We start from the raw sequence: 23,626 nt of genomic DNA, 5'->3' as shown, positions 1-23,626 counted from the left end.
TAGTAAATTCCACGGTTTTGTGTGTGTTCTCAAGGTGGACTCAGATTCACCATTTGTGACGTTGTGCAGTTACTAAAAAAATATATAATATATGTAGTGTTTTCCTAGCATGACACCGTCCCGTTCGAGTCTGCGCATAATCTAAATCCGTTGTTAAATACCTCCCCATTCTATTCCTGGTATCACTTGTTACAGATTCCCCGATAATTGGTAGTAAACTAAGGATTTCAATTTTCGGAGAACCCCTTGGGACTTCATTTTAATATTTGTTCAGGACACCAATCGGTGTTTATTGAATAGCTCAAACAAAAGGGAGACCTATTAGCTCAGTGAGCATTCGAAATCTTGAGGATAGGGTTTCTTCAGAGACGTATTAGCAGAATCAAGTCATTTAGTCGAACGAAGAATCTGATGCTTCGAAAATATTTCTGAAATTGAAATAGGAACAACTTATGGAATTCGTATTCGATCTAGACTCGAGGTATTGCACAGAATAACTTCTATAAATTGAGATGTTATGTCAGGTAGAAGGAAATAATAACGCTGCAGGTTTTCATTTGATTCTAGTCAGGGCTTCATTTACCAAATCCAGATGAACAAAACCAACTGGAATACTTCTCGAAACTAGATTGTTTTCATCGAAACTATAATTCATGATGTTATTTAGCCGGCTGCTGCCAATTTGAGTTTTCGGATTGTGTTATTTCAAGTCGGTTCGTGCCAGACTCCTCCTCTCTTGAAGATCTTCGGGAAAACCATACGCCTTATCATAATCGATACCATCGAGATCATATCGGGGGTTCAGAATGCCCGGTATGGAATTGAGAACTGGGATCCTTTCGTAGATCCAATTTCCAGTTTTTATGCTCCATCGCACTAGGACCTACGAGTAGGATTCGGGGCCTGAGCATCATCACGTATAACGTGCGAAGGGGGCGTACAGTGGCGTCGAAGGTGAACCAAGACTAATATTATCCTCATTCTCTTCATCTTGATAATACACCCCGTCAAAATAGTAACTTATCATCATGATTCATGTAGTTTTTTTATATTTACAATAAATAATCTGGTTAGGTTAGGTTAGGTTATCTAGAAGAGGCTAGAAGTTACTCAGTAACTTACAGTTTCTGAAGATCGAAACATCGTTGACGAATCGATTTATCAAAATTTCTATCATTAAAGAAAACATCAAACCTCATATATGAGATTCTAAGGCTGTGATTTTAATACCTACATAACTGGATTCTTAGAGGAAGAGCTATATCTACATAAGATATGGGCTTAAACTCAGATAATCCATACTCTTAGGTCAGGAACTTTCTATTTGTGGGCAAATGTCTCAAAATTTACTCCCAGGAACGTAAACACTGTTGGCAAATCAATATCTTGATATGTAATATCACTATTTCAAGAAGAAATGCATGAATGCCAAAAGTCAAATGTAGATCGAGAACGTTTTCTCATGTTTCCTTTCACAAAAAATAAAAGTCCAATTAGAAATACAAGCAGAGTACATCTCTCTCTCTCTCTGCAAATCAGAATTCAGATAAACTAAACCAAATAACTTCGAACATGCCTACTTGTATCCCCTGATGTTGATTCAACTGATAATTTCATCTCTGTTCCTCACATTGAAATCAACTATATCAAGACTTATCATTGCCAATACTGTATATATTTACATTACAACAGAACATACTATCAGGTTACGATGAGAAACTGAGGAACGTAGCTAAAGCTCTTTGTTGACCTGTGTCTGGCAGGGGGTAACAACTGTCATAAGTGCTGCAATGGATGACGAGTTTTCTTAAGTTATCCCAAAGAAAATATAAAACACTTTGATGAATTCAAGGTACTATTTGATACACCTGTACTACCTGTTACCTGCCAAACAGTAAAACTTTCAGCTTTCATAAAATGACGAAGGACTGATGATCGCAGGATCTTGCACTAATATGATAGACGATCTCTTTGAATTTGTTAACCAGGGTGTGGAGTAAAAGATCAGACTGATCGCAATTCAGAAACGGGGCTCTCAACTCAATCAACCCCTACTTTCAATATACGCCACTCGTTCAAATCTGATAATTAAGAATGGGATACAGAAAGATTCGGGAAAGTTACGAATCATTCGCATAGGCCGCCACTGTGAGCGTCGCCAGCTTGAAGAACTATTAACTCCGTGAAATATTTCACGGCTTCTCCCCCCCCTCTAAAATAAAAGGCTCGTCGAACGTGAAATATCGCGTTTTTATGTCTATGGAATTAGCGGGACTCCATTGAATGGAATGTTTTACGAACTCTGGACGCGAATGTCAGATTGATTAAGCAATGATGTAGTGTAGGCTGGGCTTGAGTAGGGATGATACAAGAATGTACGACGTCACCATAAATCTTCCATCGATGTCAGTTAATTCGTGTTTCACATATTATTCTTCTATTCTACTTGATATATTGTTATTCATCAAAACAACATTATCCTATTTTAGCATTATGGCATTTCTTATCAAAAATGCGTTTCAACTATTTCAACTCCTCTTACGATGTTATATTTCTAGAGTAGTCCTTCGTATCAAACTCTATCAATATCTAATAGCACTAGTCCTGTGGCTGCGGCTTGATTGTTCTGAATACCTTCAGTGTAATATCCAATAAGCGTCAATAGTTCTAAATCTAAATTGCTCAGGTGATATCAGATTCAGTGCTTCTGTGTCTTCGTTTAGTCTTATGTAATGAATCTCTCAACTAGTTTGCCAAGTGCTGACAGGAGTTAGTAGTACTTAGATAGTATTCTATTCACATCGCTCGGTTGGCATCATTGATAAACGCTGCAATTAATTTTCCAGAATCTTCTGTAGTAGAATGTTTGTTATGTATTATATATTTCATATTTACCTGGAACTTTCTTGCTTCTGAATTTTTTGATCACTTCTTTGATTTCTGTTGGAATTATTGGATTTGTATGATATCACAATTGGGATTATTTCTCTGACACCCTTTGCATTCCTTGTGGAATCGGAGGAAAGCACCAGATACCACCCTGACTTAACTTGTCAAATCCACTCAACAAAAATACTACAGTTCCTAGAAAGAACTTTCAACCCAATGTTTAAAATCAGTTCCAGTACAGGATTTATTGCACATGTGTCTATTAATATCAGCCAAATACTGTTATCTTCTTCAATGCCGTCATATGGTGTCCATTCCAGAATGACCATTAATGAATCCTTTTCAGGAGCTCTTAATAGTTCAAGTGACCTCAACTTTATCGAGCAACAGAAATTGCTTAAATGAGTTTCAAACTGGCCTGCAAGTTTGGATTTGTACTGAATAGAATATGTCTGAGACTAGCTTCAGAGGAGGATACTAGCTCTAAAAAAAATTTACGTTGAAGGGTGAGACAACTTCGGGCAGACCGCATACGGAGGTTAATTCATAGGATGCCAAACTGAATGGACGCTATTATAAGGACTAGCAGAAGCTTTAATTGAAGGGTGAGACAACTTGGAGCAGAACCACATATAGAGGTTAATTCAGAGCATGCCAAACTGAATGCAGGCTGTTATAAGTGCTAGTGGTGACGACACAAAATGTGAAGTCTAGCTTCAACCTTTTAAGAAATTTATTTCTTTTCAAGGAACATTAAAATCTCAACCAACTCATTCAGTAGATTCTGTATTATTTAGGATCGAGCATTAAAGGATATTCGAAGTGTCATAACTTTCGCATGGAGCTGATTCATTTGGAAAATTACCAATCCAAACGTGCTAAATGAATGACCCAATTGTTGAACACAGTATATCCAGAAGAAAAACGCAACTAAGGATTTGCCTGGCAGATGGGGGAATCTGAAGCGGAGGGAGAAAGGATATTTATGGGGGGAACATGGAAATTGGACTTGGTCTCGCACCGTGAGCTTGGAGAGATTCATTCAAGACGTGAATTATAACGGCTTCCTCCCCTGAATATTTACAATAAGTTCGCTGGCGTTCTAAACACCTGTGGAAACTACAATCAATTATAACGGCAGTCACATCAGTTCCAGTAGCCGATTTCCTCCCACCACTCAGAAAACGTGTTTGAATAACGCGAAGACCTGTCAGGCGAATAACTTGTTGACACCTGTTTGTTCAGCATTTACCGCATGAAAGGGTTAAGCTTATCCCTTGGGATAACGTTGCCTCTTTGCTTACATGCAGAAGTTCTTGCATCCTAGGAAACCGCCTCCCGACAACTTCAGAGTCCAAACCTCAACTTCTTCGTTAGACAGAGAAGGCACACATCAAATTCTACAATATGGTTTATTATTTCCTACTATATCATAGAACAGGGATCGACAGAAAGTTCAATTGTTGGTTCGGTTAAAATGATACCGGTTGTTAAGAAACAACGTTTCAATCTTTTGGTTGCTAGTTCTAGACCTCAAAATAACTAAAAATTTTCATATAAACATAGGTCCCCAAATGAGCCGTTTTGGAGATTTTCGGTTATCGCTCTACAGGGTGATTCACCAGGATGACCTATTAGACTTTTATGGAAAACTAATCATAATTTCGAGCTGAAAATTTGCATATTTAGGTTTGAGACAGACTACTACTTATTTATTTCAAATGGCACTCCCAGTATATTATTGCATCATTAGATAGCTTTTTTGACGACAATTTCGGCAATATATCAAACCCAGTTTGTTGACCGTCTTTTAATACAGGTTGATTCACTGGGATGGCCTATTAAACGTTTATGGAAAGCTAATCATATTTTTTAGCTGAAAACTTGCATTTTGGGGTTTGGGACAATGATCTTTCTCCCTAAAATATTTTCAGTTTTCAGACTACTACTACCTTATTTCAAATGGCACACCCAGTATGTTATTGCATCGTTAGCAAGCTTTATTGATGACAATTTCGGCGATATTCCACATTAGTCAAAAATTCAATGGTTCATGAGTTGATGAATTTCTTTTGAAAAAAATGGTGGCGATGAGGAATCCCATTTCTTTGAATTTTACTCTGCAAATACGTAGTATTGTTTGCGGTTTGGATCTGTAGTGACTCTGTCTGCTCATAGATGTCGCTATGACTGTATGCATCATACAACATCGTTCCCGGTGTTTTTAAAGGAGTCAACGTGATTCAACCGATTCACTTCTCCACGATGGTGTGAGAAGTTGTGTCTTAGGCAGAGATCGCTGGATCGCCTAACTGACGAGTCCACCAGCGATCTCGGGACGAAACACAAAATCCCCTGGGAGAGGGCGCACCTATAACTTGGCTCGACAAAGTGGTGACCCTGACGTGATGGCAGAAAACTGCAACGTTGGAGCGCAGAAGGCTACTCACTGCCCCGCTCAACGTTACGGGTACTAAAGACGTGTTCATCGGACACTAGAGCCGATGGCACGCTGAGCCTTGCGTTCCAGTCATCACAGCACGCATGCGCTGTCTCCCGCTTGGGACCACCTGCGTAATACCTCCTCCTCTGGTAGGTCGTCAGCACTGGGGAGGGAGTATGTAGTGACTCGGTCTGCTCATAGATGGCGCTATGGCTGTATGCGCCACACAACATCGGCCCCGGCGTATTTCAAGGGGGCAAAGTGAAGCAACCGATTCACTTGTCCACGATGGTGGAGAACTCCACTGGGAGAGGGCGCACCTATAACCTACCTCGATGGCGGAAAACTGCAGCGTTGGAGTGAAGAAGGCGGTTTACTGCCCCACTCAACGTTACGGCTACTAAAGGCGTGTTCATCGGACACTGGAGCCGATGGCACGCTAAGCCTTGCGATACCGCCATCACAGCACGCATGCGCTCTATCCCCCTGGGACTACCTGTGTACTTCCTCCTCTGGTCAGTCATCGGCACTAGGGGGGGAGTATGTAGTGACTCAGTGTACTCATAGATGGCGCTATGGCTGTATGCGCCACAGAAGATCGGCCCCGGTGTATTTAAAGTGGTCGACGCAAAGCAGCCGGAGCCGATACACTTCTCCACGATTGTGTAAGAAGGTGTGTCTTAGGCAGAGATCGCTGGAATGCCTAACTGACGAGTCCACCAGCGATCTCGGGACGAAACACAAGTTTTTGATGAATTCGAGTTGTCCAAATTCATGATCTTCTCATGAACACCCTGTACATTTTTATCCAAACTGCAAACAGTCTTATAATACTACGTATTTGCAGAATCGAAAAAAGCTTTTTCTTCCGAAAAATTCAAAAAATATAAGTCTTCCTCGCCACCATTTTGTTCATAAGAATTTCATTATCATGAAACGTTGAGTTTCTACCCAAGGTATGGAAAATTGCCGAAATTGTCGTCAAAAGAGCTATCTAATGATGCAATAATATACTAGGTATGCCATTTGAAATAAGGAAGTAGTGGTGTGTTTCTGGTATAACCCGGTGAATCACCCTGTATTCTCTTCGAGAATCCTTCCTCACAATTATATGTTGATCCTAACATTATGCAAAGTCTCAATTTTTCCAGTTCTGGAGATTTATCACCACACACAAATTCTGTCTCAAATTCTTCACTTCCGAATATTTATGTTCTCTTGAAAGTCAAATAATTTCCATCAGTAGTGCAGCTTTATTATTCCCGAAAATATTTGCAACTTCATTGCTCCAATCATAATTGGACTGTAATGAACTTTCCCTTGCATAAGCGTCAAACTCAGAGGAACAAAAACAGCAAAACTATGATTTCTGGTATTCACCCTTATTCTTATAAAAACGAGAAAATAGCGTATTCACAGAACTACCTGTTATGTATATCCAAAAGAACTAGACCTGGTAGGAGATCGAGAGGAATAGCATCCTATTTCATATCGATATTCTCAAATTCTAAGGGACCAGCAAAAAACAAATAGAAGTGCAGACAACGGTCCACCAGTTGGTGACCCTCGTCAAAGATTATCTCGAAGCAAGCAAATAAGCAGTTCAGAAAAAGAAACTCGAACCAGAACTAAGGTCTTTCAAGTCAAACCCCAGATCGTTACTTCAAAGCCGCATATCTTTTGAGGTGGAATAATACTTCACTCAAAATGTCACAGGCCTTACCAGTAATAACATATTTAAAAAAAAAATACCTTCAAAGGTTGTTACATTTCAATACCTTTTTTGTAAAAAGACTATGTCTACCCTTCAGAAATATAGACAACATAGGCAATCAGTTTTTCATAAGAGGCAAATTTAAAGTCAACATATTACCTTCCAACCGTTGTTGTCGGAGGAGCCGTCTGAATAGCAATCAACAGGCCATTTATACAGTGTGGTCCAACGAATACTTAAATTTGATGGTCTTGAACAATCGGAAGTTTTGAATCCTTAAGGTGAAGTTGAAAGATAAGTATATTCACGCTAGTCCAGGGTTGACAAAATTAGGGAGTTATCTTAGCTTATGAACTTCTTAGAGAGATAACGCAAATATTAATGAATAAGGGAAAGTTGAAGTCATATTAGAATTTGAAAGTCACATTCATTCTTGAGCTATTATAACACAGTCAATAAGTACTGGACCTTACCAGCGAGCAATTTTCCACATTTTCATTTTATAGCCAGAAAATCAAGGTGTTAAGTTTTCGTTGGACAAGAACAATTATCATTTTTGCGATATGTTTTCGATTATAGATGGGTTGACATCAGTGATATACCTCGAAGAGAGCACGTACAAAGTCCAAAAACGAATAATTCATGAGCCAGTTTCCTGGTAGAGACCCTAAATTGCTCTTCTGTCAAACTAAGAACCACCGTTATGAAAACTGCTCATATAGGCTTATCTCAAATTCCACTCAACCCAATAAAACGTGTGGCAGTAATATTTCTCTCAATATCTAGGAAGTGAATTCCATCTGAAACACTTGAAACGTACATCAAGCGTAACTTTGAAATGCTGTAGAAAGGAAACGTCAGAATTGCTCATAATACGTCAAGTGGAGTTTCAGGATTTATAACATCCACAAGAACACTTGCTTTAACATGTTGCCCCACACTTCTTACCGAACGTATCGGTATTTTTTCTTGTTTGTTATAGATAACAGGCACATTTTTTTGGCAAAATTCGATCTTATTATTCGATATAGTTGCCTTCGAGGGCGATACAGCAATTATAGCGATCTTCCTCCAACTTTTCGAAATCATTATTGTAGTACAATTTGTCTTTCGCTTCAAAAAAGGCTTCAGTTTCGGCGATTACTTCTTCATTGGCGCTAAATTTCTTTCCAGCGAGCATTTTTTTAAGGTCCGAGAAGATGAAAAAGTCGCTGGAGACCTTTTTTTCTTCAAATGGGACCGTTTTTCAACGATTTCATCCTTTAAACGATCCAATAACGCTATATTATAATCACTGTTGATAGTCTGACTATTTTGGAGGTAATCAATGAATATTATACCTTGCGCATCCCAGAACACTGATGCCAGAACCTTGCCAGCTGACTGTTGTGTTTTTCCTCGCTTAGGATTCGGTTCATCGTGTGCAGTCCACTCAGCTGACTGTCGATTGGACTCCGGAGTGAAATGATGGAGCCATGTTCCATCCATTGTCACATATCGACGCAAAAATTAGGTTTATTGCACATAAACAGCTTCAAACACTGCTCAAAATTATTAACACGTGAGTGAGTGTTTTTTTCTGAGTTTCTGTCTCAGATAATTGTTAAGTACAGAAAAAAAAAACGAAAATTGATGGATCAAGTTGATTTTCTTATGTTGATCCTTTTAATTTCGACTTGTATCAAGTCGGGTAGTGTATCGACAACGCTAAATAGCTTCTGGGAGTATGGCATTGTGTTCCTTCATTAACACTTCACCCCACAGAGATTTGGGAATAACTAATGAACAACACAACTGAATGGCCCTCCAAAAGGCAAGTTTTGGAATGAACTCCACCAAATTACACACTAAGCCTAAATGTGCGAGTATATAAATTGCTAAAATGAAATGTTTCGCCATCTAGTTCAGAATTGGTGATGATGTGATAAAAGTTGAAGACGTGAGTGAAGAAAACTACTCACCTTACAGGATTATACTCGTTTCACAGCGTTTAGAGCCACGTTTTGCAATTAAATACACAGGTTATACGAAAAAAAGGGGAATAGGTTCGATGCTTTGTTGTTAACTAATCGTAGTGCAATTTTATTTCAAAAATAATGGTTCTGTGCGGAATACGTATCGCGCACTACGTCCATTTTATTTTGTTTAGCGATGAAGCGCACTTCTGGTTGAATAGCTACGTCAACAAACAAAACTGCCACATTTGGAATGAAGCTAATCCTCAAGTGTATGTCGAAACACCGTTACATCCAGAAAAACTGACTGTTTGGTGCGCTTTATGGACTGGTGGAATCATTAGTCCGTAATTCTTCAAAAAGAATGATGGCCAGAACATTAAAGTCAATGGTGATCGGTATAGAGCCATGATTACTAACTTTTTCATTCCTGAATTGAACAACCATGATGTCCAGGAGCTGTGGTTCCAACAAGACGGCGCAACATGTCACACAGCTCGTGCCACATTCGATTTTTGGAAAGACACGTTTGGTGACCGCCTAATTTCACGTTTTGGACCTATGAATTAGCCTCCAAGATCTTGTGATTTAACACCGCTAGACTACTTTCTGTGGGGCTTTGTAAAGTCATTGGTCTATGCGGATAAGCCACAAACCCTTGACCATTTGGAAGACAACATTCACCGTGTTATTGCCGATATACGACCACAAATGTTGGAAAAAGTCATCGAAAATTGGACGTCCAGATTGGACTACATCCGAGCCAGCCGTGGCGGTCATATGCCAGAAATCATATTTAAAATGTAATGCCACAAGATTATCTTAAGATTAAATAAAATTCATGTCAATCGAATAATCCATCGTTGTTTTATTGCAATTTAAAGTTCTATAGCTCTAAAAAAACACCCTGTACATGTAGGCGACGAAGCAGCAATTGACATACGATTTTTAATAAGAATAAGTTGTGATATAACGATGCCAAGGCTTATACAAAATTTTCCGAGATCATATTGTAAAATTATCAGTGTTTATCTTCACTCGAAAATCAAGAGTTTCCATCACGCAATAAACAAAATTGAAACAGATGCAACCCTGCCTGATGATGAGAGGTATTCCCCGAATCCACGCTACAGTTCTTTCAACGAACGTTTGCGTCAAAAAGCAACTCCAATAATGGCTTTGCAAAAACACTCCGACAAATCGAAAAATTGGTACGCTTTCGGAAAAGTTGAACAGCGTCAAAAAAACCTCGAAACATCCGAATGTTATTCACGCAGTATCTCTGCACATCGTATCGGGCTTTCATAACATCCAGAACAAATCACAGTGATATATGTCTGTTTTCCAATGAAAGTGGTGAAAGCATTTTCAAGGCAAATCTAATCTGGTTATCCAGCACGATGCAATTTCCCGAACTCAGATAAATGTCGATACATTTGCGAAAGCGTGTTTTTTATGAATATCTATCAGTACCTGGAGGCCTCCGATCCCCGTACGGGTATTGGAAACATCAATTTCTGTATTTTGTTCCAACTTTAAAAGCGCAAAAAGTCGATAGGTCCAATGACGTGGAATGCTTGTAGTTTAGTAACGATATTTTACTCGCAATTTATGTTTAAACTGGCGTATTAATAGGGTATTTGATCGTAAAAAAATATTAGCAGCTTATGCACCGCTTTCGCTGGAAGGAATATAAAAACCAATAGGCTAGATGGCAGTATTAAAAAATGCGAGAACTTAATGGTCTCAGAAAATAATATTTGGTGAAATGATTTTGAAGTTTTTCTATGTTTCTATTTGAACATTGAAATAAATAAGATTTCCAATAAAATGTTTTTCAATAGGAATAATACAATTTAGGAAGGTTTTGATGTCTACACAGATGCACAGATGGCGGTGCTAGTATTGAATCCATATGATTTTTAGTTAGTACCACCCTTCAAACGATGTATGTTGAAATTTGACAGCAGTCTAACCATTAGTTTGTGAGATATTGCGTTGTGAGTGTAGCTACAAGAATTTCGTGTGCTGATAAAATATTGCTTTTTGAAGGGAATACAGTTGAAGCAAAATCTTGGCTTGGTGAAGAGTTTCCGGGGTCTGCACCAGGAAAATCAACCATCATTGATTAGTATGATAAGTTTAAACGTGATGGGCTGTCACCGACGAAAAAGTCAAAAAAGTTCACAAAATAATTCTGAATGACCGTAAAGTGGAGTTGATCGAGATAGTAGACATTGTGAAGATATCATCTGAACGTGTACATCATATCATTCACGAATATTGGTACATAAGAAAGCTGCGTGCACAATGGTTTACGGCGAGCTCATTTTCGATCATAAGCAACAACGTGTTAATGATTCTGAGCAGTGTTTGAAGCTGTTTAAGTGCAATAAACCTGAATTTTTGCGTCGATATGTGATAATGGATGAAAAGTGGATTCATCATTTTACTCCGGAGTCCAATCGACAATCAGCTGGGTGGACTGTACACGATGAACCGAATCCAAAGCGAGGAAAAACACAACAGTCAGCTGGCAAGGCTATGGCATCAGTAGTCTGGGATGCTCAAGGTATTTATTGATTACCTCCAAAACAACCGTTATTGGGTCGTTTAAAGGATGAAATCGTCAAAAAACCGCCCGATTTGAAGAAAAAGGGGTGCTGTCTCATCAAGACAATGCGTCGTGTCACAAATCATTGAAAACAATGGCAAAATTGCATGAATTGGGCTTCGAATTGCTTCTGCATCTTTAACTTATTCACCAGATCTGGCCCCCAGCGACTTTTTCCTGTTCTCAGATCTCAAAATAATGCTTGCTGAAAAGGAATTCAGCGCCAATGAAGAAGTAATCGTCGAAACTGAGGCCTATTTTGAAGCGATAGACAAATCGTACTACAAAAATGGTATCGAAAAGTTGAAAGATCGCTATAATCGCTGTATCGCCCTCGAAGGCAACTATGTTGAATAATAAAATCAATGTGTTCTACTATGATAAACAGAGTACTTTTCAATGTTAGGGTTGTTTGTAATCAACCTTGAAAATCCCTTAATCCCAAAATATCCATAATCGATAAAATATAACGTATATCTTCGTCAGTCCATGGCTTTGGGCGCTTGTTTCCTAAACGCTCTTCACAAAAAAAATAAATCACACAATTTCTCCTAAGAAAAAAGTGAACGAACAAACTCTGTTCGTCGTATTCCTTTTCTTCGGACAAAAATTCAACTCGCGGCGTAAGCACAACCGAGAAATAAATCATATCCTCTGAAAATAACGTAATTCATAGGATAGGAACACACAGATCCTTCACATCTTATGAGAGGCCCGACTTGTACCTACCTCACCTCAGATTTTCTGAGGGAAATGCTTTAAAATCATCGGAACGAGGATTGGGGTCGATGAAAAAAGGTATATTCGTGCGAAATACTAACAAATATCCGTTGTTTTATATTTCGAATAACAAACATTTGGAATTCACAATATACGAAGGGGTAGAATCCGTTCGCCATTAAGAACTTCTCTGAAAAACTGTACACTTTAAAATTCGAATATACTCGTCAACAAAGTCACTTTCAAGAGTGATAGACAGGGTCGTCGCTCACAATCGATCAAAAGCAACAACGTGTTAATGATTCTGAGCAATGTTTGAAGCTGTTTAAGACCAAAACCCGAATTTTTGCTTCGATATGTGCCAATGGATGTAACATGGCTCCATCATTTCACTCCGGAGTTCAATCAACAGTCAGCTGAGTGGAATGCACACGATGAACCGAAATCAAAGCGAGGAAAAACACAACAGTAAGCTGGCAAGGTTATGGCATCAGCATTCTGGGACGGGCAAGGTAGGTATAATATTCATTGATTATCTCCAAAAAGGCCAGACCATCAACAGCGATTATTATATAGCGTTATTGGATCGTTTAAAGGATGTAATGGTTTGAAGAAAAATGCGCCGTGTCACAAATCAAAGAAAACAATGGCAAAATTGCATGAATTGGGCTTCGAGTTGCTTCTTCATCCACCGTATTCGCCAGATCTGGCCCCCAGCGACTTTTTCCTGTTCTCAGACCTCGAAAGAATCCTCGCTGGAAAGAAATTAAGTGCAAATGAAGAAGTAGTTGCCGAAACTAATTTCGGTAGTTGAAGCTATAATCGCTGTATCGCCCTCGAAGGCAACTATGTTGAATAATAAAATCGAATTTTGCCAAAAAAAAATGTCTTTTACTATGATAGACTAAAATTGCAGACATTGTGACGAAATGAGAGTGATCTGTTCATGGAACGAGCTCTCGAAAACAACCCCAATTTTTTTTTCCTACAGAGGCTCACACATATCAAGAAGTAGGAATAAATCAGAATGGTGTCAGAAACGTTTCATTTCCATAAATTATTCAATAAACCTTTTCGAAATGATTCAGGAAGGAAAATATGGGTCGGCCGGTTGACATTATGCGAAATTTATATATGTGAGGGCACAATTTTGGCGAACTTTCCACGTTCTGAAAGTTATGCCCAGTACAGTGGCAACGAAACGGCGCGCATTTTTCATTCTCACTTTCACGTGTAAACACGGCCTCAACAAGATGAAAATATGCCAGGAGGTTGTGACATTACTAACTTCGAGAGGTAAATTGACTGTAGTCCCCCTCGATATCAACATGTTGGGGTTAACGACGTAAGGGCTACGCAACTTCCTCCGCCTATGGCGAAGTTATAATGAGAATTTACCTTTTTTTGATGAAACTCAGTTTCATTCTGATTGCATGATAAGCCTTTTAAACCTTCTTTCATCACTTCGTAGAGATCTTTTTTTTGTTGGTCACGATTATGTTGTTCTTAAGAGACGCACACGGTTTCGATTCTTCGCATCACTAATTCGTGCTAACAGCTCGAATTTCCCGAAAGTGCTTCAGTTGTCCAAGCTGTGATTGCAAAATTTTCAATCATTTCAGTGCTTTCTTGGATCGTGTATCGTTCCATTCTTGGTAATGTCGTAGTTTTCGCTTGTCAAATGTCAAAAGATGACAGCTTCAAAAATGTCAGTTGCTCAGATAGCAGTCTATTCAAAATGAAACCTCTTATTGGAACACACTTTATTAGTCATATATTTTTCTTGAAATAATAATAACTAACGTTTTCCTTATATTGGTTTGATGTAAATGTCTCCCCTTCAAATTCTTAGGAACGTTATCAAACTAGGTTAACAAACTTCCACAACGATAATGTGAATTCCATCACAATTCTGGTCTCAGTTTGGATATCAAACCCGACAGTTAATCGTTAAACTGATGTGGGTCTACAATAAACTTATGAATTGATAATGTTCCTAGCTGATCACAGCCATTCACTTTCTATCCCTACACATCATTCGCGATTAACCAATAATGCCAAGGTTAATTGAGCTTCAGATAGAGTTACTGTACCACGAAATATTATGAACAGGGAATTGTTCAAGGAGAACAAATTTTTTAAATAATCACAAAAAGTTTCGAATGCAAAATTTGCGTCTGTCCTTCCATCCAGAACGTTTCAGCGATTACTTCTTCATTGGCGCTAAATTTCTCTCCAGCTAGCATTCTTTTGAGGTCTGAGAACAGGAAAAAGTCGCTGGAGGCCAGATCTGGCGAAACGGTGGATGCAGAAGCAATTCGAAGCCCAATTCATGCAATTTTGCTATTGTTTCCATTGATTTGTGACACGATACATTGTCTTGATGAAACAGCACCTTTTTTTTCTTCAAATGGGGCCGTTTTTTAACGATTTCATCCTATAAACGATCTAATAATGGTATATAATAATCGCTGTTGATGGTCTGGCCCTTTTGGAGGTAATCAATAAATATTATAGCTCACGCATCCCAGAATACTGATGCCATAACCTTGCCAGCTGACTGTTGTGTTTTTCCTCGATTTGGATTCGGTTCATCGTGTGTAGTTCACTCAGCTGACTGTCGATTGGTCTCTGGAGTAAAATGATGGGGGCCATATTTCATCAATTGTTACATATCGACGCAAGAACTCAGGTTTATTGCACTTAAACAGCTTCAAACACTGCTCAGAATCATTAACACGTTGTTGCTTTTGATCGATTGTGAGCTCGCACGGCACCCATATTGCACACAGCTTTCTCATGTACAAATATTCGTGAATGATAGATGTACATGTTCAGATGATATCTTCACAATGTCTGCTATCTCAATCAACTTCACTTCACAGTCTTTCAAAATTATTTTGTGAACTCTTTTGATTTTTTTTGTCGGTGACAGCCTCTTTTGGGCGTCCACTGCGTTCGCCATCTTCAGTGCTCATTTCACCACGTTTAAACTAAGCATACCAATTAATGATGGTTGATTTTCCTTGTGCAGACCCCGGAAACTCTTCATCGAGCCAAGATTATGCTTCAACTATATTTTTCCCTTCAAAAAACAATATTTTATCAGCACACGAAATTCTTTTTTTTTCATCTTTTTTCAAATAACAAAAGTAGCTACACTCACAACGCAATATCTCTCTAACTAATGGTCGGACTGCTGTCAAACTTAGACACGTATCGTTTGAAGGTTGGTACTCAATAAAACTCATATGGATTTAATATACTAGCACTGCCATCTGTGCATCAGACCGGGAACTTTTCAATTGGCCAAATATGGATGCACTTAAAACTGTGCTGTTCCTCCAGGAGATGCAAAGCTTACAACGCCATCTATCGGGCTAGCAAATAATCACTACAGAATAATAGGTTATTTAAAATGTGACAGAAAACAATCTCATTTCCTTCCGATCAGATTATGTTAAAATGTCATCGTATATTATTTGTGTTACCGCGAAATTGGTTGAACTTCATAAACCAAAGCGCAACGTGGAACTATGAAGAAAAAACAATCGATCATGGGCTTTCAGATTCGCTCAGCGTGTTGTTTTCGCTTGAAGACCATCAAGGTTGGCTTATCTATCCAACTGAATTATCTACGTGGCTGAAAATAAAAAAAACTTCGCGAAATGTGGCGAATACATCATCGAAAACTGCGGCAACGATGGAATAGGAAGAGAAAAATATATAAAGGAGAAACACTTCTACTAGTTGAGCGAGAATACAAGTGCTACATAATAAATTCTGAAATGGGGAGAGTATAGAAGAAAACTTTAATAATCCGGAACAGATTGTGTTTTGCTATAGCGTAGGAAATTCGGGAACATTCTCGGAACACTCCGGTCTAAGGCATATACTAGAAAAAGTTTCCATTTTCCGATTTAAATAAATATCTGCCATTCGATAGGAGAAGTTCACTAATGTTTCGAATAAATTTATTCATTTCTTGGCTCCTTCTCTAAACAGTTTCCCAGCAGCTTTCATAAGTGTTCTCGAGAAAATAAGAATTATTGATTATTTATGGAAGACTTATTTTCGAATCCCTATTTAATATTTCATATTTCATTGCAGATAAATTGCCCACTAACAGGCCAATTGAAAAGTCTCCGGTCTATCATAGTAAAACACATTTTTTGGCAAAATTCGATTTTATTATTCAACATAGTAGCCTTCGAAGGCGATACAGCGATTGTAGCGATCTTCTAACTTCTCAATATCATTTTTTTAGTACGATTTGTGTATCGCTTCAAAATAGGTCTCAGTTTCGGCGATTACTTCTTCATTGGCGCTGAATTTCTTTCCAGCGAGCATTCTTTTGAGGTCTAAGAACAGGAAAAAGTCGCTGGAGGCCAGATCTGGCGAATAAGGTGGAAGCAGAAGCAATTCGAAGCCCAATTCATGCAATTTTGCCATTGTTTTCATTGATTTGTGACACGGCGCATTTTTCTTCAAACCATTACATCCTTTAAACGATCCAATAACGCTATATAATAATCGCTGTTGATTGTCTCACCCTTTCGGAGGTAATCAATCAAGGTATTATACCTTGCGCATCCCAGAATAATGATGCCATAACCTTGCCAGCTGACTGTTGTGTTTCTCCTCGCTTTGGATTAGGTTCATCGTGTTCAGTCCACTCAACTGACTGTCGATTGGACTCCGGACTGAAATTATGGAGCCATGTTTCATCCATTGTTACATATCGAAGCAAAAATTCAGGTTTATTGCACTTAAACAGCTTCAAACACTGCTCAGAATCATTAACACGTTGTTGCTTTTGATCGATTGTGAGCTTACGCGGCACCCATTTTGCACACAGCTTTCTCATGTACAAATATTCGTGAATGATATTACGGTCATTCAAAATTATTTTGTGAACTTTTTTTATTTTTTCGTCTGTGACAGCCTCTTTTGGGCGTCCACTGCTTTCGCCGTTTTCGGTGCTCATTTCACCACGTTTAAACTTGACATACCAATCAATGATGGGTTGATTCTCCTGGTTCAGACCCCGGAAACTCTTCATCAAGCCAAGATTTGGCTTCAACTGTATTTTTTCCCTTAAAAAACCAATATTTTATCAGCACACTAAATTCTTTTTTTTCCAAATTTTTTCAAATAACCAAAGTAGCTACACTCACAACGCAATATCTAACAAACTAATGGTCAGACTGCTGTCAAATTTTGACACGTATCGTTTGAAGGTGGGTACTAATTAAAAACCATATGTATTTAATACTAGCACCGCCATCTGTGCATCAGACCGGGGACTTTTCAATTGTCCTAATAATCTTAATTAACGCATTGTATTGGCGAATCAATTGTATTTTTCAATCATACATCGTATTTTCAATCCTTTGTTCAGATACATTGAATTTTGCTGAATCCACTGCATAGGCAGGTGGCTCCTATGATCATTTTACTATTAGAAATAAGCAGAAATGTAATTAAATATGAAATTTGTACATCACTATATTTAGTTATTCAAAATGTAAGAAATCTGAAGAAGCTACTGTGAAGTGAAATAATTGTTATTTGCATAATAAATTAGTTGAAATCAGAATAACTGTTATTCGAATGTATTTTCAGCGAGTGAAACTTTGATTAATCATTTATTGTCGAAGCGATGAGCGTACAAAAACTAGAAAAACTATGAGGTCATTACAATGGAACAGTACAACGTAAGGGTTGGTTCCAAGAATGTTAAAATTTAGGATTTCTCCTCGTCCTTTCTATCGAAGTGCTGATTCCTACTGTAGAGAAAGGAAACGTGCCTCAATAAGTACGTAACACGAAATTTCACGCCTACTCAACGGTAAATGTCGAATTCCCTACAGAGCATCCAATCGAGAATTGGTGTGGACTACCGCAGAATTTCAATGTTTCCATAATTCAAACCATCCGCACGCCTTCCAGAAAGAACATGATGATTAAATTCAAGTCGCATACGGCCATTTTCTCTAGTCATTGCCGTTTGTCTAATTAAACGTATACTAATAGTCCACACTGAGTCTGAAAGGGATCAAATGCCAAAGGTTCCTTTGCGATAGAGAACACCCGTCTGAACAATAACATTTCCAACGTTGATCCATCTTCAGGGGATAAAGCAACTGAATAGCTTGCTAGGATCTTTGAATGAATTCAGTCAATTTCGTACAACCGTTCATTATTCTTTACGCCTCATTCCTTCTCATCTACAGTTTGAATCTCACTGGCATGATTCATTCACCTGTCTCGAGCTAAAAACGCACTTCGAGCCTGTGTTCGAAAGCTTCTTAAATCATCGGATATTTCATACAATACTAATCGAAAAAAATCACGAATTGAAACAGTCAAAACTCTAACAGAACAGTCGAAGAAAATACACTTTCAACCTCGGCAATCACTTCTTCATTCCAATGTTTGAAGTGCTGCACCTAAACATATCCTGAAACTATTTGATTCTGTCCAAACAAGGGCAATTTGTCTCATCGGTAATATTCTGTGGAACACCATAAGAAAGGGGGAATCTGGTTCTATTTTATAGATATTTCCATGGACGATGCTCTTCTGAGATTTCAGAAGTCGTTCCTCATTTGACAGTCTTTTCCAGATTGACTCGTAGAGTTCAGTGTTCACATCCCTTCGTGGTCACTTTGGAAACCTGCAGAACATTTCTTTCCAAGGACTCGTTCATCCAACGAACACCCTGGCTTTGGAACACAATGCCTAGGGAGGTCTTTCCAGAGGCATATAATCTCCAGAAAAGGAGCACAAACTCCTTTCATCAGCCCGAAACCTTTCTGTGGTATTGGCTAATGCAAGAATGCAAGAAAGAGTTTCAGGAGAAGGAAAACCCCGAAAGAGTAACACTCTGGTGGAATTTTTCTGGTTTTCATTGATATACTATCTATGTTTTACCAAAAAAATTATATTTAAACAGCTCCTTCTGGGTGTTGCAGTTTCTTTGTCAGTTAGTATATAAACATTACGTATCATTTCTATTGAATCGAATATCCCAATTTTCAGAGTTTAAATAACCCTAGTTTTGTAAAAACGTCTAATAGTTATTCGAACTTGGTACACCCTGCATAGTGTTACATTTATCGTTTTTATCTCGAACGATTCCGAAGCTTTCACTGGAGAACTAGCATTCCTTATAACAAACGATGAATATTTCACAAGGGGATCAAACCAAAACATCAAGTGGAAGGATCTATTCCACAACTACATGATTCTGTTCTTCCTCACTCTATTTTTATTCGAATAGGTTCCTCTGCGCCTTTGTAGTCTCATAGGTTCCAGCATCCATTTCATTCCCACACTACGTATAACAAACTTCTTCCATTTCTTTAACCGTCCTGTTCACAGGACATTCCGCCTCCTTGTCCTTGTTAGAATTAGAATTTATTAGGTCGAGAACCACCAGTTCCAAAAGTTTTTGACGGTCTTGAACAATCGGAAGTTTTGAATCCTTAAGGTGAGGTTGAAAGATAAGTAAATTCACGCTAGTATAGGGTTGAGAAAGTTAGGGAGTTATCTTAGCTTATGAACTTCTTAAGGAGATAACGCAAATATTGATGAATAAGGGAAAGTTGAAGTCATAAAAGAATTTGAAAGTCACATTCATTCTTGATTTTTTTTTCTCCTGAGCTATTAGCTGTGAGCTCCTGTGCTCATCAACAGTTGAAACCTTAGGAATATTGAGACTCTCAGATGAAAAAAGGGGGTTCTGACCATTTTCTATTATTTATATTGACCATACGATGTTATATATTCTTGAAATCAGGAAAATTTGAGCTCTCAAAAAATGGCACAGAAATCTAGTGTTCCCATTTGAAAAAACATAACTTTTGTTCATAGCTTCGTAAATAAAAATCCTGTTAAAAAGACGACACTGGATTCTACGTCAAGAAGTGCATGTAACGGGTGTTTTTTTTTTTTGAGGTATATAACTTTAAGTTAGCATTACTGTTCGGAATGGCGACCGATTTAACAGCTGTTAAGTGATTTATTCTCAGTATGGTTCGGCAATTCATCATGAATAGACTCACGCCTGAACAACGCTTGCAAATAGTGCAATTTTATTTCGAAAATAATAGTTCTGTGCGGAATACGCATCGCGCACTACGTCTATTTCATTTTGTTTAGCGATGAAGCGCACTTCTGGTTGAATGGCTACGTCAACAAACAAAACAGCCGCATTTGGAGTGAAGCTAATCCTCAAGTGTATGTCGAAACACCGTTACATCCAGAAAAACTGACTGTTTGGTGTGCTTTATGAGCTGGTGGAATCATTAGTCCGTACTTCTTCAAAAACGATGATGGCCAGAACGTTACAGTCAATGGTGATCTGTATAGAGCCATGATTACTAACTTTTTCATTCCTGAATTGAACAACCATGATGTCCAGGAGCTGTGGTTCCAACAAGACGGCGCAACATGTCACACTGCTCGTGCCACAATCGATTAATTGAAAGACACGTTTGGTGACCGCCTAATTTCACGTTTTGGACCTGTCAATTGGCCTTCAAGATCTTGTGATTTAACACCGCTAGACTACTTTCTGTGAAGCTATGTAAAGTCATTGATCTATGCGGATAAGCCACAAACCCTTGACCATTTGGAAGACAACATTCGCCGTGTTATTGCCGATATACGGCCACAAATATTGAAAAAAGTCATCGAAAATTGGACGTCCAGATTGGACTACATCCAAGCCAGCTATGGCGGTCATATGCCAGAAATCATATTCAAAATGTAATGCCACAAGATTATCTTGCGGATAAATAAATATGTTTTATTGCAATTTAAAGTTCTATAGCTCTAAAAAAAACACTCTTTATAATGTTTTAATTTCAGAGCTCTATCATCAATATTAACGGAGATTAACATTATTTCGATATCGCCATTTTTCCTATTTTCGCGTATAACACGAAAACAAAATAAGGTGGCCAAAAATGAATACTGCTCTTGTTAGTTTCTCAGAAAACGAGAACAAGAATGGGGCATCAGATCTCCTCTGGTTCAAAAGTTGTAGTGCTTAAACATTGAAATTTGCACACCCTGTACTCCAACGCACCCGTTAATACAGATGCCATAACCTTGCCACCTGATGGTATTCCTTCTGAATTCCCGTCGAATCAGAAATAGACGGGTCCGAGCGATTATCCACATTTTCATTTTATAGTCGGAAAATCGAGGTGTTAAGTTTTCGTTGGTCCACCCTATATATTGCTTTTACTGCTTAGGTCTTGTATCCTTAGTATTAGAGTGATATAATTTCGAAATTTTGATTCAGATTTCGCATGTTTGAATCCCTCCAGAGTGGATCTCCATGAAAAGCTTTTTATTGATATTTGAAAAAACAAATTTTTTGTCTAGAGATATTTTGCATTGAAAGAGGAAGTAATACATCAAAATGTAAATTTTTCAATGTTCGTCCAAATTTTTTTACAAATGATTAATAATCAATTTTTCTTGCAGGACTTCATAAACATTCTATCAAAAGTGTCCAGAGGAAGCGTACAAGAGAAACTACAGTGGGTGTTTGGTCTATACGATCTGGACGGCGATGGAAACATTTCGAAAACGGAAATGGTTGACGTGGTTTCTAGCATTTACCAAATGTTAGGAAGGGCTACACGTCCTCTTGTAGATGACACTTCCGCCAAAGAACACGTTGAAAAAATTTTTCACGTAAGTACTGATAGGATTCAAATATCAGATTAATTGATTGTTGTTTTTCAGTTAATAGATACAAACAAGGATGGAGTTGTAACAATAGAAGAATTAGTTGAATGGTGTTCTAGGGACGAGAATATTCTCAAATCCCTAGAAACTTTAGACACTGTATTGTGATCTGAATGTTTATATACGATTGTACAAATGATGCATGGCCAAATAGATATATTGGCAACTTTTCATAACTTAAGAATTTCGTACCAAATAGATATTTGATGTGATCACTACTCTTTAATATCAAGGTTATTGACTAGATATAATATTATATTCTCTTGTTCTATTCCAATAGGGCTATTTTTATAGCCTAATCCTGAATGCTGTTTTATAATTAATATTTACGATGTTAAGTGTATGGCTTACAAAGGCTTATTTATCGCGTCTTACATATATTTATAAGTAATGATATAAAACTACAAGGAAATTAGGGTATTATTTGTACAATTGAAATAATATATAATATAATATATATTTAAATGTTACTGATAACAATTTTATAACTTGAATCAAAGGATCTGTAAATTTCCTGAGAGGGGTCTATTTCGCTTATAAGATAAATATTTAACCTAAGAAAGAACTGTGTAAATGTTTGATTATTATAATATTAAATTTATCGGAACATACATATGTCTGTCTATTCTGGGTCCATATATCTTGATTCAAGTTTTGATGTTACTATTGAAATGTTATTTAGAATAGTTGATAATGTTTCAGACGATTCATGTTTGATGCATTTCAACTTAACATTTAAGGTTGATGTTATTTGTAAGTTCTATCATGGTATAAGGATACTATGGTTATATCTGCAGCATTCATTGGCCGATTCTATCTTTCTCAACCTCAACTTCTTATCGCTTCGTCCTTTTCCAAGCAGGTTACTAAAATAAATACTCGTATGTGATATTGATATTAGGTATAAGTTAAAAAACTTATCCAGCTGCTTCACGAACAATATGTAACTTCCTTCCTTCCATTTATTATTCTATGAATGTTTTTTGGATGCAACAAAAAGATATTATATTAATGTGGAACTATATGTTAGTTTGTAATAAGTCTCCCTTTACTATTAACTTAGGTATAAATATATGTTCTATATATGTTGTATTTTAGGAAATAGGTTTTCTAACCGATTTAGTTCTCGTTGTATTTGTGGTATTTTGCTAATTTCACCATTTTTCAACTTGGGATAACAACGTCCCAAGACTCAACAAGGATGTGGTACAACATGTAAGATAAAACCTAATTGTGATAGTATTAAGAATATTAAAAAATGTTTGAAACTCTTAAGGAGAAATATCTATTTCAAACATTATATTTGTGTCACATGTTTTTTCGATATAAGTACAATTTCTTAAGATGATGTTTTAATTTAATACTCTCTGTTTAATTCTACCTTTGATAAGTACAATAAATATATAAGTGTTGTATTCAATGGTGAATTAAATAATTTTTTTCCTTATCCTTTACCTCAAGTACAACATTTCCCTCCTTTTATTAAACTGAAATACATTTTTTAAACATCGCAAATGAATGAA

The 23,626-nt window shown here is 37.6% G+C and overlaps 1 protein-coding gene across 2 annotated transcripts in view; it reads left to right on the top strand.

The window, feature by feature from the left end:
* Window positions 1–23,523, top strand: part of LOC123685961 (Kv channel-interacting protein 4-like) — a 175,630-nt gene extending 152,107 nt beyond the window's left edge. For both annotated transcript variants that reach the window (XM_045625863.1, XM_045625864.1), the window contains 2 exons: window positions 21,837–22,049; window positions 22,101–23,523. In XM_045625863.1, the coding sequence (XP_045481819.1) occupies window positions 21,837–22,049; window positions 22,101–22,211 (324 nt within the window). In that variant the 3' untranslated portion in view covers window positions 22,212–23,523. The remainder of the gene's footprint in view (window positions 1–21,836; window positions 22,050–22,100) is intronic.
* Window positions 23,524–23,626: the final 103 nt, after the last annotated feature.

The sequence above is a fragment of the Harmonia axyridis genome, chromosome X (assembly GCF_914767665.1).
Source record: "Harmonia axyridis chromosome X, icHarAxyr1.1, whole genome shotgun sequence".
NCBI lineage: Eukaryota > Metazoa > Arthropoda > Insecta > Coleoptera > Coccinellidae > Harmonia > Harmonia axyridis.
This window is presented reverse-complemented; position numbering and strand designations above follow the sequence as displayed.